We start from the raw sequence: 16213 nt of genomic DNA, 5'->3' as shown, positions 1-16213 counted from the left end.
GAGACTGGAACGCCGAGTCAGACCAAAGACTATAAAAAGGGGAGCCATTACCTCCCTGCTTGGCACTCAGCATCAAGGGTTGGAATTGGGGGTTGAATCACCAAATTATTCCCAAGGACGGCCACCGCCTGCTTCTCACTGCTCCCCTCACCTCCCAGGGGGGTGAACATGGGGATTAGTCAAATGCGGAGGGTAATTTCACCACATCTAGTGTGTGTGTGCGTGAATATCGTTGGGATTTTAACTTTAACTTTACACATAATCTACAGTTATGTGAAACTAACTTGCTGACAACTACAAATAAAAGACAGTTATGAACTGCATGTAAGTGCAAATAATAAACAGTTATGAACTGCAAGTAAGTGCAAATAGTAAACAGTTATTAACTGCAACTAAGTGCAAATAATAAACAGTTATGAACTGCATGTAAGTGCAAATAATAAAGTTATTAACTGCATGTAAGTGCTAGTAATAGACAATAACAAACCTAAAAATCAGACGAATCGAACAGACAAGACATTGTAATGTCTGCTCGCGGAAAAACAAAAATCCTAATCTACGATTTGACTCCCTCGAATGGCCTTGACCATAGCAGCAGTCCACCTCCAGGGCCCCAAGTCCCCCACCCCCTCTGTTGCCAGTTGCCGTGATTAAATGTAACATGCTTATGTGTGCATGGCATGGAGTTTTTTTCCCCACTCCAGACTAGGCCCCCTTAGGAGCCCAGTCTAGATTGTATTTTTTTTTTACTCATCTTCTTCCCCACCGTCTTACCTTTTTTCCCACCTTTTTCATGGAGACCCATCAGCGTTCCTGTTCTGTAACCCTGTACACTGTTTGTTTGTCGACTCTTCAACGGGTTTGTGCTGAAAACATAGTTTTGTTGTACTTGTTGCAATTACTATAAAGACCTTTCCTGTCCTATCCTAACCTATCCTATCCTTATGTGCAATGAACTGCAGGTAAATACAAATAATCTACAGTTATGTGCCGTGAACTGGCAGGTAAGAATCAACAGGTTAGTGCATTAAAGTGTTGGTATTGCAGTATACTGTGGTGTCGCATGTTTTGAATTTCCGGGTTTTTATTTTGTGAACATCTTCAACTCTCACTGGATCGGTTCGCAGCAGAGTGTGAAGCGACCGGGATTAGAATCAGCACCTCCAAGTCCGAGTCCATGGTCCTCGCCCGGAAAAGGGTGGAATGCCATCTCCGGGTTGGGGAGGAGACCCTGCCCCAAGTGGAGGAGTTCAAGTACCTAGGAGTCTTGTTCACGAGTGAGGGAAGAGTGGATCGTGAGATCGACAAACAGATCTGTGCGGCGTCTTCAGTAATGCGGACGCTGTATCGATCCGTTGTGGTGAAGAAGGAGCTGAGCCGGAAGGCAAAGCTCTCAATTTACCGGTCGATCTACGTTCCCATCCTCACCTGTGGTCATGAGCTTTGGGTTATGACCGAAAGGACAAGATCACGGGTACAAGCGGCCGAAATGAGTTTCCTCCGTCGGGTGGCGGGTCTCTCGCTTGGACATAGGGCATGGGTGTCAAACTCTGGCCCGCGGGCCAAATTTGGCCCCCCGTTTAATTTAATTTGGCCCTTGAGGCAATATCAAATTAACATCAGAGCTGGCCCGCCGGTAACACCACATTCACCGCTAATACTCATACTTGCAAACCCTCCCGATTTTCCCGGGAGACTCCCGAAGTTTAGTGTCCTTCCTGAAAATCTCCCTGGGCAACCATTCTCCCGATTTCCACCCGGACAACAATATTGGCACTGCCTTTAGCGTCCTCTACAACATGCCGTCACGTCCTCTTTTCCTCCATATAAACAGCGTGCTGGCCAAGTCACATAATATATGCGGCTTTCTCACACACATACATACATGGCCAACAGCCATACAGGTCACATTGAGGGTGGCCGTGTAAACAACTTTGACATTGTTACAAATATTCGCCACACTGTGAACCCACGCCAAACAAGAATGACAAAACACATTTCGGGAGAACACCCGCACCGTAACACAACATAACAAATACCCAGAACCACTTGCAGCACTAACTCTACCGGAACGCTATAATATACACCCCCCGCTACCACCAAACCCCGCCCACCTCATTTTTATTTTATTTTCGAATTTGTTAGCCTGCGGAAAAAGTTAATGTTGATATTTACCTCAGAAGGCTGCAAATAGAAAAGAGGCATTCATTTTTTTAATTCAATTGTATTTAATATTCCACTGATGTTTTTTGTAAGTTGATTTTGCACTATTACGTTATATAAGCTCTGCCTGTTCCATGGGAGGAAGCCACGCAGTCACGGGGAGAACATGCAAACTCCACACAGAAAGATCCCGAGCCCGGGATTGAACCTAGATTACTCAGGACCTTTGTATTGTGAGGCAGATGCACTAACCCCTGTCCCACCATGCTGCCCTATTTAAGCCTTATTTGTTCAATATTCTTTGCAAAACTTGCTTGGGTCCCTATTAAAAGGTTCATTTGTTCAACCTTGGCCCGCAGCTTTGTTCAGTTTTACATTTTGGCCCACTCTGGATTTGAGTTTGACACCCCTGACATGGGGTGAGAAGCTCTGCCATCCGGGAGGAACTCAAAGTAAAGCCGCTGCTCCTCCACATGGAGAGGAGCCAGATGAGGTGGTTCGGGCATCTGGTCAGGATGCCACCCGAGGGCACATCCGACTAATAGGAGGCCACGGGGAAGACCCAGGACACGTTGGGAAGACTATGTCTCCCGGCTGGCCTGGGAACGCCTCGGGATCCCCCGGGAAGAGCTAGATGAAGTGGCTGGAGAGAGGGAAGTCTAGTATTCTCTGCTTAGGCTGCTGCCCCCGCGACCCGACCTCGGATAAGCGGTAGAAATGGAGCACCTTCAGTTTGTCTGTAGAAAGTGGCGTCGCTGCCGCAGACGCTCCCTTCATTGCAGATGCTGTCCTCGTAGGTGCTGCCCTCTGCAAGACACACACACACAAATATCAACACCAGCAGTTCTAGATGCCGGATTGAGTATACACTCTACTTCACATTTGACTTGTTCTTCTCTCTTGTATCATGACTTTTCCTGAGGCCTGGAGGACTGAGCTGAAGCCTCAGTGGGGGGAAGGGAGGGGTCAAAAGAGAGAACACGCCGGGTCCTAAGCAGACCGCCTCCCCTTGCAACAGAACTTTGAGTTCTTGCAACGTCGTGTCGATATTCACGCAACAATGCGGCTGTTTGTGGTTACGTAAGTGCATTAGCGTGGCCGGGCCTCGTGTGTGGTATTATCGGGCGCATGACCACCACAGAACGCAGAGTCACTTCCAATCACGTTCTGGTGGGCCCAAAGAAGACTTCCAACTAAGCCAATCTGTAACATGAATTGATGAACGTGGACCCCGACTTAAATAAGTTGAAAAACTTATTGGGGTGTTACCATTTAGTGGTCAATCGTAGGGAATATGTACTGTACTGTGCAATCTAATAATAAAAGTATCAATCAATCAATCAATCAAACACATACTGTACACCAGGGGTCAGCAACCTTTTTGAAACCAAGAGCTACTTCTTGGGTACTGATTAATGCGAAGGGCTACCAGTTTGATACACTCTTAAATAAATTGCCAGAAATACCCAATTTGCTCAATTTAATTTAAATAAATACATCTATATACTGTACATCAGGGGTGCCCACACTTTTTCTGCAGGCGAGCTACTTTTCAATTGACCAACTGGAGGGGATCTACCTCATTTATAAATATCATTTATGTTTATTTATTTATGAAAGAGACATTTTTGTAAACAAGTTAAATGTGTTTAATGATAATACAAGCATGTGTAACACATATAGATGTCTTTCTTTCACGAAGACAAGAATATAAGTTGGTGTATTACCTGATTCTGATGACTTGCATTGATTGGAATCAGACAGTAATGATGATAACGCCCACATTTTCAAATGGAGGAGAAAAAAAGTTGTCCTTTCTGTACAATACCACATGAAAGTGGTTGGTTTTTGGCATCTCATTCATCCAGCTTCCATACACTTTACAAGAAAAACATTGGCGGCAAATTCCGTAGCTTGCTTGATTGACATTCACGGCACCCGAGGGTCTTGTGAGATGACGCTGGCTGCTGCCAGTTCATTATTAGGAAAAAATGACAGAGAGGAAGGCCAGAAACACTTTTTATTTCAACAGACTTTCGCGCCGTCCCTTCCGTCAAAACTCTGCACATTTCCTATCTACACAATAAAAGCCCTGCTTCATGCTGCCTGCGCTAACAAAATAAGAGTCTCAGAAAGCTGGCGTGCAAAAGTGATGTGCACGCCAGCTTTCTGAGGGATCGCTTGTGCACGCCAGCTTTCTGAGGGATCGCTTGTGCACGCCAGTTTTCCGAGACTCTGTATTTAGTTAGCGCAGGCAGCATGAAGCAGGGCTTTTATTGTGAAGATAGGAAATGTGCAGTCGGCCTTTAGAGTTTTGACGGAAGGTACGGCGCGAGAGTCTGTTGAAATAAAAAGTGTTTCTGGCCTTCCTCTCGGTCATATTTTCATAATAATGATCTTGCAGCAGCCAGCGTCATCTCACAAGACCCTCCGGTACCGTGAATGTCATTTAAGTGACGTCTTGGTGAAGATTGATGATCACTCATTTTTAGGTCTATTTTTTTTAAAAGCCTGGCTGGAGATCGACTGACACACCCCGCGCGGTCGACTGGTAGCTCGCGATCGACGTAATGGGCACCCCTGCTGTATATATATATAAAAAATGAGAATTTCTGTCTGTCATTTTGTCGTACATTTTTTTTCCTTTTACTGAAGGTTTTTTGTAGAGAATAAATAATGAAAATAACACTTAATTGAACGGTTTAAGAGGAGAAAACAGAAAAAAAATGAAAGTTAAATTTTGTAACATAGTTTATTTTCAATTTCGACTATTCAAAATTCAAAATTCAACTGAAAAAAAAAGAGAAAAACTAGCTTTTTGAAAAAATTAAAAAAATAATTTATGGAACATCATTAGTAATTTTTCCTGATTAAGATTAATTTTACAATTTTGATGACATGTTTAAAATAGGTTAAAATCCAATCTGCACTTTGTTAGAATATATAACAAATTGGACCAAGCTATATTTCTAACAAAGACAAATCATAATTTTTTCTAGATTTTCCAGAACAACATTTTTAAAAGAAATTCAAAAGACTTTGAAATAAGATTTAAATTTGATTCTCAAGATATTCTAAATTTGCCAGAATAATTTTTATTTTATTTTTAATCATAATAAGTCTGAAGAAATATTTCACAAATATTCTTCGTCAAAAAAACAGAAGCTAAAATGAATAATTAAATAAAAATGTATTTATTATTTTTTAGAATAAAAACAATACATTGACTTGAACATTAATTTAAATTGTCAGGAAAGAAGAGGAAGGAATTTAAAAGTTAAAAAAGTATATGTGTTTAAAAATCCTAAAATCATTTTTAAGGTTGTATTTTTTTCTCTAAAAATGTCTTTCTGAAAGTTATAAGAAGCAAAGTAAAAAAATAAATGAAGTGAAGACCAAGTCTTTAAAATATTTTCTTGGATTTTCAAATTCTATTTGAGTTTTGTCTCTCTTAGAATTAAACATTTCGAGCAAAGCGAGACCAGCTTGCTAGTAAATAAATACAATTTAAAAAATAGAGGCAGCTCACTGGTAAGTGCTGCTATTTGAGCTATTTTTAGAACAGGCCAGCGGGCGACTCATCTGGTCCTTACGGGCGACCTGGTGCCCACGTTGGTGACCCCTGGTCTACACTATTGATACACATTTAGGTGTGAGTTGAGTTGCAGGTGTACAAATAATAGTAAGTAGTCATGCGTATGGTCTAGACCAGAGGTCGGCAACCCAAAACGTTGGAAGAGTGATATTGGAACAAAAATACAAAAAACTAATCCGTCTGGAGCTGCAAAAAATGAAAAACCGAAGATAAGTCTTACAATGAAGACAACACATGACATAAGTGTCTATATTAGCTATAATAGCCTACTATCAAAATGACTTAAGTGTCGCAGGCTGAAGCAAATCTTTGTTGACAGAAATGTTGAAATGTGATATTTATTCTACACATTTTTACCACATTAGAAACCATTAGCAATTCAGATGCTACTCTGAGGGCGGCATAACTCCTGGAAATTACTGGCTTTTAATGACCAAAGGTATTGATGTGTGTGTCCAAGGTAAGTTTTAATAGATTTATTGTAATCATTGCCAAGCTAGGTAATGTTTGCTGTGGTCTGGAACACCATGGCACACAAACAACTATCAGAAGTGCAGCAAATACTACATACAGTTAATGTGTCATGCACAACTACTGTAAATGATATACAAAGAGGATAACATGGACTGGACTCTCACTAGTATGTCAGATCCACTATGGACTGGACTCTCACTAGTATGTCAGATCCACTATGGACTGGACTCTCACTAGTATGTCAGATCCACTATGGACTGGACTCTCACTATTATGTTAGATCCACTATGGACTGGACTCTCACTATTATGTTAGATCCACTATGGACTGGACTCTCACTATTATGTTAGATCCACTATGGACTGGACTCTCACTAGTATGTCAGATCCACTATGGACTGGACTCTCACACTATTATGTTAGATCCACTATGGACTGGACTCTCACACTATTATGTTAGGTCCACTATGGACTGGACTCTCACACTATTATGTTAGATCCATTATGGACTGGACTCTCACACTATTATGTTAGATCCACTATGGACTGGACTCTCACTATTATGTTAGATCCACTATGGACTGGACTCTCACACTATTATGTTAGATCCACTATGGACTGGACTATCACTATTATGTTAGATCCACTATGGACTGGACTCTCACTATTATGTTGGATCCACTATGGACTGGACTCACACTATTATGTTAAAACCACTATGGACTGGGCTCTCACTATTATGTTAGATCCACTATGGACTGGACTCCCACAATATGTTAGATCCACTAGGGACTGGACTCTCACAATATTATGTCAGGTCCACTATGGACTGGACCCTCATATTATGTTGGATCCACTATGGACTGGACTCTCACAATATTATGTTAGATCCACTATGGACTGGACTGTCACTATTATGTTAGATCCACTATGGACTGGACTGTCACTATTATGTTAGATCCACTATGGACTGGACTCTCACACTATTATGTTAGATCCACTATGGACTGGACTGTCACTATTATGTTAGATCCACTATGGACTGGACTCTCACACTATTATGTTATATCCACTATGGACTGGACTCACACTATTATGTTAGATCCACTATGGACTAGACTCTCACTATTATGTTAGATCCACTATGGACTGGACTCTCACACTATTATGTTATATCCACTATGGACTAGACTCTCACTATTATGTTAGATCCACAATGGACTGGACTCTCACACTATTATGTTAGATCCACTATGGACTGGACTGTCACTATTATGTTAGATCCACTATGGACTGGACTGTCACTATTATGTTAGATCCACTATGGACTGGACTCTCACACTATTATGTTAGATCCACTATGGACTGGACTGTCACTATTATGTTAGATCCACTATGGACTGGACTCTCACACTATTATGTTAGATCCACTATGGACTGGACTCTCACACTATTATGTTAGATCCACTATGGACTGGACTCTCACTATGATGTAAGATCCACTATGGACTGGACTCTCACTATTATGTTAGATCCACTATGGACTGGACTCTCACACTATTATGTTAGATCCACTATGGACTGGACTTTCACACTATTATGTTAGATCCACTATGGACTGGACTCTCACAGTATTATGTTAGATCCACTATGGACTGGACTCACACTATTATGTTAGATCCACTATGGACTGGACTCTCACACTATTATGTTAGATCCACTATGGACTGGACTCTCACACTATTATGTTAGATCCACTATGGACTGGACTCTCACTATTATGTTAGATCCACTATGGACTGGACTCTCACACTATTATGTTAGATCCACTATGGACTGGACTCTCACACTATTATGTTAGATCCACTATGGACTGGACTCTCTCACTATTATGTTAGATCCACTATGGACTGGACTGTCACTATTATGTTAGATCCACTATGGACTGGACTGTCACTATTATGTTAGATCCACTATGGACTGGACTCTCACTATTATGTTAGATCCACTATGGACTGGACTCTCACTATTATGTTAGATCCACTATGGACTGGACTCTCTCACTATTATGTTAGATCCACTATGGACTGGACTGTCACTATTATGTTAGATCCACTATGGACTGGACTGTCACTATTATGTTAGATCCACTATGGACTGGACTCTCACACTATTATGTTAGATCCACTATGGACTGGACTGTCACTATTATGTTAGATCCACTATGGACTAGACTCTCACTATTATGTTAGATCCACTATGGACTGGACTCTCTCACTATTATGTTAGATCCACTATGGACTGGACTGTCACTATTATGTTAGATCCACTATGGACTGGACTCTCTCACTATTATGTTAGATCCACTATGGACTGGACTCTCACACTATTATGTTAGATCCACTATGGACTGGACTCTCACTATGATGTAAGATCCACTATGGACTGGACTCTCACTATTATGTTAGATCCACTATGGACTGGACTCTCACACTATTATGTTAGATCCACTATGGACTGGACTCTCACACTATTATGTTAGATCCACTATGGACTGGACTCTCACACTATTCTGTTAGATCCACTATGGACTGGACTCTCACTATTATGTTAGATCCACTATGGACTGGACTCTCACACTATTCTGTTAGATCCACTATGGACTGGACTCTCACACTATTATGTTAGATCCACTATGGACTGGACTCTCACACTATTCTGTTAGATCCACTATGGACTGGACTCTCACTATTATGTTAGATCCACTATGGACTGGACTCTCACACTATTATGTTAGATCCACTATAGACTGGACTCTCACACTATTATGTTAGATCCACTATGGACTGGACTCTCACACTATTATGTTAGATCCACTATGGACTGGACTCTCACTATTATGTTAGATCCACTATGGACTGGACTCTCACACTATTATGTTAGATCCACTATGGACTGGACTCTCACACTATTATGCTACATTTACTCGACGTCCCCACATCTGCAGTCCTCCCCAAGGTTTCTCATTGTCATCCCACTGCGTTGAGTTTTTCCTTGGCTTCATGAGGGCTCTGAGCCGAGGATGTCGTTGTGGTTTGTGCAGCCCTTTCACTTGTGATTTAGGGCTATATAAATAAAAATTGATTGATTTGTAATGCATATAAAGAACTGAATTTGAGAAACCCGAGTGAGGAGTGAGCAATATTTTCTTTTGCCCCGCACACATTCACAAGTTGTAAACGAGCAAAAGAAGAACATTTCTTAAGCATTTTCAAAAGCCTAGATCTTTCAGAAATTATTCTTGTTCGGAACAGTCCAAAACACTTAAAGGGAGCTGCAGAATCAAAGTTCCACGTTAATGGAACTTGGATTCTGGACGTCTTCCCAGCAATCTGTTGAAATGAGGTGAGTGTACCCCCGCCCACAGCCCCCCCCCCCCGCCATACCTGTGAGCTCAGCAAGCACGCTGTGCTCGGCCAGGTGTCTCCTGTAAATGGTCTTCAGCACTTTGGCGCTGCCGAACCTCTTGAAGCGCACCTTGACGTGGGCGTAGAACCACTCCAGCGACTGCTTCTTCAACAGCCTGCAAAAGTACACCATTGTTGTCTCACCATTCTTAAACAGGTATATCCACAACAAAGGAAAAGACAGGTCAAATAATTGACACTTTTTTATTTATTTATTTTTGTCGCATGCGTACTAAGTTGCGTTGTGCCAGAGGGGTGAGGGGGTCTTAAAACGGTGGCATTGTGTGTGTTTGGACACGGATAAGGTTAGGTGGGTTTTACCCTGGATTACCTTAGTGTGGAAGGGGCTTTACTTTTGAGCCATTTTGTAGCATGCATGCTTACTTTGTTGGCATGGAAAATGACAACATGTACCAAAGGCAGTCAGCTACGACTACACTGGTTTACCGGCCAAGTGCTTGCGCCGGTGGATGTGACAGCATGTGCAACAAAGGTGTTTAAAGGCCTACTGAAATGAGATGTTCTTATTTAAACGGGGATAGCAGCTCCATTCTATGTGTCATACTTCATCATGTCGCAATATTGCCATATTTTTGCTGAAAGGATTTAGTAGAGAACATCCACGATAAAGTTTGCAACTTTCGGTGCTAAGAGAAAAGCCCTGCCTCTACCGGAAGTAGCAGACGATGACATCACAAGTGTGGGGGGCTCCTCACATATTCACATTATTTTTAATGGGAGCCTCCAACAAAAAGGGCTATTCGGACCGAGAAAACGACAATTTCCTCATTAATTTGAGCGAGGATGAAAGATTTGTGTTTGACGATATTGATAGAGACAGAGTAGAAAAAAAAAAGATTTAAAAAAAAAAGTAAAAAAAATAATTTTCGATGGCATTGGGATGGATTCCGATGTTTTTAGACACATTTACTAGGATCATTCTGGGAAATCCCTTATCTTTCTATTGTGTTGCTAGTGTTTTAGTGAGTTTAATAGTACCTGATAGTCGGAGGGGTGTGTCTACGGGTGTCTTGATGCTATTATGTGTCTCAGGGGAGTCGACGGCAGCTTCATGGACGGCACAAGCTCAGCTTTTCTCCGTTAAGAACTGACTTTTTAAACACAATTTTCTCACTGAAACCTGCTGGTTGACATTTGGTTGTGTTTCATGTTGGCTTGACCGCGCTCTGATCCATAGTAAAGTTTCACCTCCAGGAATTTTAAACAAGGAATCACCATGTGTTTGTGTGGCTAAAGGCTAAAGCTTCCCAACTCCATCTTTCTACTGGGACTTCTCCAATATTAATCGAACAAATTGCAAAAGATTCAGCAACACAGATCTCCAAAATACTGTGTAATTATGCCGTTAAAGCAGACGACTTTTAGCTGTGTGTGTGTGCAGCGCTCATACTTCCTAAAAACCCGTGACGTCTTGCGTACACGTCATCATTACACGACGTTTCCAAGATGAAACTCCCGGGAAATTTAAAATTGCAATTTAGTAAACTAAAGTGGCCGTATTGGCATGTGTTGCAATGTTAATATTTCATTATTGATATATAAACTATCAGACTGTGTGGTGGTTAGTAGTGGCTTTCGGTAGGTCTTTAAATATGTTATGGTTTGATTTGATTTTACATAAATTGGCACCTGGTAGTAATTGAATTTGGTCCCATGCTCATAAAATTATCCAGTTTGGTACCCATCCCTTCTCTCATATGATGATGACAATAATAATAATAATAATGATAATAAAAATAACAATAATGATAAATTACATTAAAAAATACAAAAATAATAATACTAATAATAATAATCATAATAACGCAGTTATAATAAATAAACAATAATAATAATGATAATATGATGAAGAGGTTCATTTAGCCGACTGATGTGTATTTAAAAAATGGTTGATTTATATAGGCTAGTGAGGTCAAGTCAGGTACAAAACTTTACCTTACTAGCCCATATAAATCATCCATTTTCTTCCACTTATCCGAGGTTGGGTCGCGGGGGCAGCAGCCTAAGCAGGGAAGCCCAGACTTCCCAGCCACTTCGTCTAGCTCTTCCCGGGGAATCCCGAGGCGTTCCCAGGCCAGCCGGGAGACATAGTCTTCCCAACGTGTCCTGGGTCTTCCCCGTGGCCTCCTAGTGGTCGGATGTGCCCTAAACACCTCCCTAGGGAGGCGTTCAGGTGGCATCCTGACCAGATGCCCGAACCACCTCATCTGGCTCCTCTCCATGTGGAGGAGCAGCGGCTTTACTTTGAGTTCCTCCCGGATGGCAGAGCTTCTCACCCTATCTCTAAGGGAGAGACCCAAACTCATTTGGGCCGCTTGTACCCGTGATCTTATCCTTTCGGTCATGACCCAAAGCTCATGACCATAGGTGAGGATGGGAACGTGGATTGACCAGTAAATTGAGAGCTTTGCCTTCCGGCTCAGCTCCTTCTTCACCACAACGGATCGATACAACGTCCGCATTACTGAAGACGCCGCACCGATCCGCCTGTCGATCTCACGATCCACTCTTCCCCCACTCGTGAACAAGACTCCTAGGTACTTGAACTCCTCCACTTGGGGCAGGGTCTCCTCCCCAACATGGAGATGGCACTCCACCCTTTCCCGGACTCGGACTTGGAGGTGCTGATTCTCATCCCAGTTGCTTCACACTCGGCTGCGAACCGATCCAGTGAGAGCTGGAAATCCTGGCCAGATGAAGCCATCAGGACCACATCATCTGCAAAAAGCAAAGACTTAATCCTGCAGTCACCAAACCGGATCCCCTCAACGCCTTGACTGCGCCTAGAAATTCTTTATGAACAGAATGGGTGACAAAGGGCAGCCTTGGCGGAGTCCAACCCTCACTGGAAATGTGTCCGACTTACTGCCAGCAATGCGGACCAAGCTCTGGCACTGATCATACAGGGAGTGGACTATGTTCTGACACTGATCATACAGGGAGTGGACTATGTTCTGACACTGATCATACAGGGAGTGGACTATGTTCTGACACTGATCATACAGGGAGTGGACTATGTTCTGACACTGATCATACAGGGAGTGGACTATGTTCTGACACTGATCATACAGGGAGTGGACTATGTTCTGACACTGATCATACAGGGAGTGGACTATGTTCTGACACTGATCATACAGGGAGTGGACTATGTTCTGACACTGATCATACAGGGAGTGGACCGCCACAATAAGACAGTCCCATACCCCATACTCTCTGAGCACTCCCCACAGGACTTCCCGAGGGACACGGTCCAATGCCTTCTCCAAGTCCACAAAGCACATGTAGACTGGTTGGGCAAACTCCCATGCACCCTCAAGAACCCTGCCCAGAGTATAGAGCTGGTCCACAGTTCCACGACCAGGACGAAAACCACACTGTTCCTCCTGAATCCGAGGTTGGACTATTCAACAAAGCCTCCTCTCCAGTACACCTGAATAAACCTTACCAGGAAGTCTGAGGAGTGTGATCCCACCATAGTTGGAACACACCCTCCTTAAAGAGAGGGACCACCACCCCGGTCTGCCAATCCAGAGGTACCGCCCCCGATGTCCACGCGATGCTGCAGACTCTGGTCAAGTCTAAATAAATCAAAGTGCTAACATTTCAGTTTCTGGATGAATTGCCCATACAGCGAGGTTGAGGTTGGTACGTATTGATAACAGAAATACTTTTCTAAATACATTTTTAAAACTTGCCTAAGTAAACTGCAGTTGATTAAATTTTTTTTTTAAAAACCTATAAAAATTTTATTAAAAAAAATGTTTTCAATGACCATTTTCTTAAAAGTCCGGATTGTTGGTGACGTCAGGCTGTTGCCACATTAAATGAAGTATGTCGACAACCACAATGTATACCACACCACCTGCTCTAGTTGGTAAAGCCATAGTTTTATCAACCCTGAAACAAAAACAATAAAACATGTCAAATGTGAAAAAAAATAGATCTATTGAAGGGAAATAAAAACTGCATGTAGAAGGCAGTGTCATTAGACCATTGTTTTTCAACCACTGTGCCGCGGATACAGTCTGGTGTACCGTGGGTTATCATCTAATTTAACCTATTTGGGGTAAAAAATATATTTTTTGCAAACCAGTAATTAAAGTCTGCAAATGATGTGTTGTTGTTGAGCCCGGCAGAGCAACCGTGTAATACTCTTCCACATCAGTAGGTGGCAGCCGGTAGCTAATTGCTTTGTAGATGTCGGAAACAGCGGGAGGCAGGGTGCAGGTAAGAAGGTATCTAATGCTTAAACCAAACATACACAATAGGCGATTCCTACTTAGAAAAGGCATTGAAGCTTAGGGAAGGCTATGCAGAACAAAACTAAAACTGAACTGGCTACAAAGTCAACAAAAACAGAATGCTGGACGACAGCAAAGACTTACTGTGGAACAAAGACGGCGTCCACAAAGTACATCCGAACATGACGTGACTATCAACAATGTCCCCACAAAGAAGGATAAAAACAACTGAAATATTCTTGAAATGTGTGAAAATATCGCTCAAAGGAAGACATGGAAAGAGAAAAAGCCATTAAAATAGGAGCGCAAGACAAGAAGTAAAACACTACACACAGGAAAACAGCAAAAAAGTCCAAATAAGACAGGGTGTGATGTGACAGGTGGTGACAGTACACTTACTTTGAGACAAGAACTATACTGATACAGTACACTTACTTTGAGACAAGAGCTATAGTCATGCATGCTTGGTTATGCTTTAAAGCAGGCATGGGAGATTATTTCGAGTTGGGGGCCAAATTTAGAGGAAAAAATGTGTCTGGGGGCCAGTACATCTATTTTTATGAACATTAATACAAAACCACTCAATAATGTCTGATTGAATGCTAAAAACATTATGACAGACCGCCTTAAAAAACGGAATGGAATTTTTTCTATGAAGGATAAAACACTGAATATTGACAAAATATGAATGTCACACACCTTCTCCATGGACATATTCGACAATCAAGTGAAACGCAACAAAAATGCAACAAACAATGAAATATGAACGCGAAGGGTACAAACTAAACCCACCAACAATCTGATATATCTGATACATCACTAAGCTTTAGAACTTTGTTGTGAAAATCTCCTTCCGTGTCTGTGGAAGAACTTCCTGCCGACACTGCTTGGTGCCTCGTCTGAGCTGCTGTGACTTACATTACCATAGTAACTAATTAGATGACCATAGTAACTAATTACATGACCATAGTAACTAATTACATGACCATAGTAACTAATTAGATGACCATAGTAACTAATTACATGACCATAGTAACTAATTAGATGACCATAGTAACTAATTACATGACCATAGTAACTAATTAGATGACCATAGTAACTAATTACATGACCATAGTAACTAATTAGATGACCATAGTAACTAATTACATGACCATAGAACTATTTAGATGACCATAGTAACTAATTAGATGACCATAGTAACTAATTATATGACCATAGTAACTAATTAGATGACCATAGTAACTATTTAGATGACCATAGTAACTAATTAGATGACCATCGTAACTAACTAGATGACCATAGTAACTAATTAGATGACCATAGTAACTAATTACATGACCATAGTAACTAATTAGATGACCATAGTAACTAATTATATGACCATAGTAACTAATTAGATGACCATAGTAACTATTTAGATGACCATAGTAACTAATTAGATGACCATAGTAACTAATTATATGACCATAGTAACTCATTAGATGACCATAGTAACTCATTAGATGACCATAGTAACTCATTAGATGACCATAGTAACTAATTAGATGACCATAGTAACTAATTAGATGACCATAGTAACTAATTAGATGACCATAGTAACTCATTAGATGACCATAGTAACTCATTAGATGACCATAGTAACTCATTAGATGACCATAGTAACTAATTAGATGACCATAGTAACTAATTAGATGACCATAGTAACTAATTAGATGACCATAGTAACTAATTAGATGACCATAGTAACTAATTAGATGACCATAGTAACTAATTAGATGACCATAGTAACTCATTAGATGACCATAGTAACTCATTAGATGACCATAGTAACTCATTAGATGACCATAGTAACTAATTAGATGACCATAGTCACTACTTAGATGACCATAGTAACTCATTAGATGACCAAATGAACTACTTAGATGACCATAGTAACTAATTAGATGACCACAATAACTCATTAGATGAGCATAGTAACTAATTAGATGAGCATAGTAACTAATTACATGAGCATAGTAACTAATTACATGACCATAGTAACTAATTACATGAGCATAGTAACTAATTAGATGACCATAGTAACTAATTAGATGACCATAGTAACTAATTAGATGACCATAGTAACTAATTACATGACCATAGTAACTATTTAGATGACCATAGTAACTAATTAGATGACCATAGTAACTAATTATATGACCATAGTAACTAATTAGATGACCATAGTAACTATTTAGATGACCATAGTAA

At 41.0% G+C, this 16213-nt stretch overlaps 1 protein-coding gene across 6 annotated transcripts in view; it reads right to left on the bottom strand.

Moving 5' to 3' along the window:
- LOC133568879 (trichohyalin-like) overlaps window positions 1–16213 on the bottom strand; it is an 85245-nt gene that overhangs the window by 37842 nt on the left and 31190 nt on the right. For all 6 annotated transcript variants that reach the window (XM_061921068.1, XM_061921067.1, XM_061921070.1 and 3 more), the window contains 2 exons: window positions 9678–9814; window positions 2890–2970 (listed from right to left, as the gene is read on the bottom strand). In XM_061921068.1, coding sequence (XP_061777052.1) covers window positions 2890–2970; window positions 9678–9814 — 218 coding nt within the window. Of the gene's footprint in view, window positions 1–2889; window positions 2971–9677; window positions 9815–16213 lie in introns of those variants that run through there.

The sequence above is a fragment of the Nerophis ophidion genome, linkage group LG14 (assembly GCF_033978795.1).
Source record: "Nerophis ophidion isolate RoL-2023_Sa linkage group LG14, RoL_Noph_v1.0, whole genome shotgun sequence".
Lineage (NCBI taxonomy): Eukaryota > Metazoa > Chordata > Actinopteri > Syngnathiformes > Syngnathidae > Nerophis > Nerophis ophidion.
The sequence above is the reverse complement of the archived record's forward strand: the minus strand, read 5'-3'. Positions and strand labels throughout refer to the sequence as shown.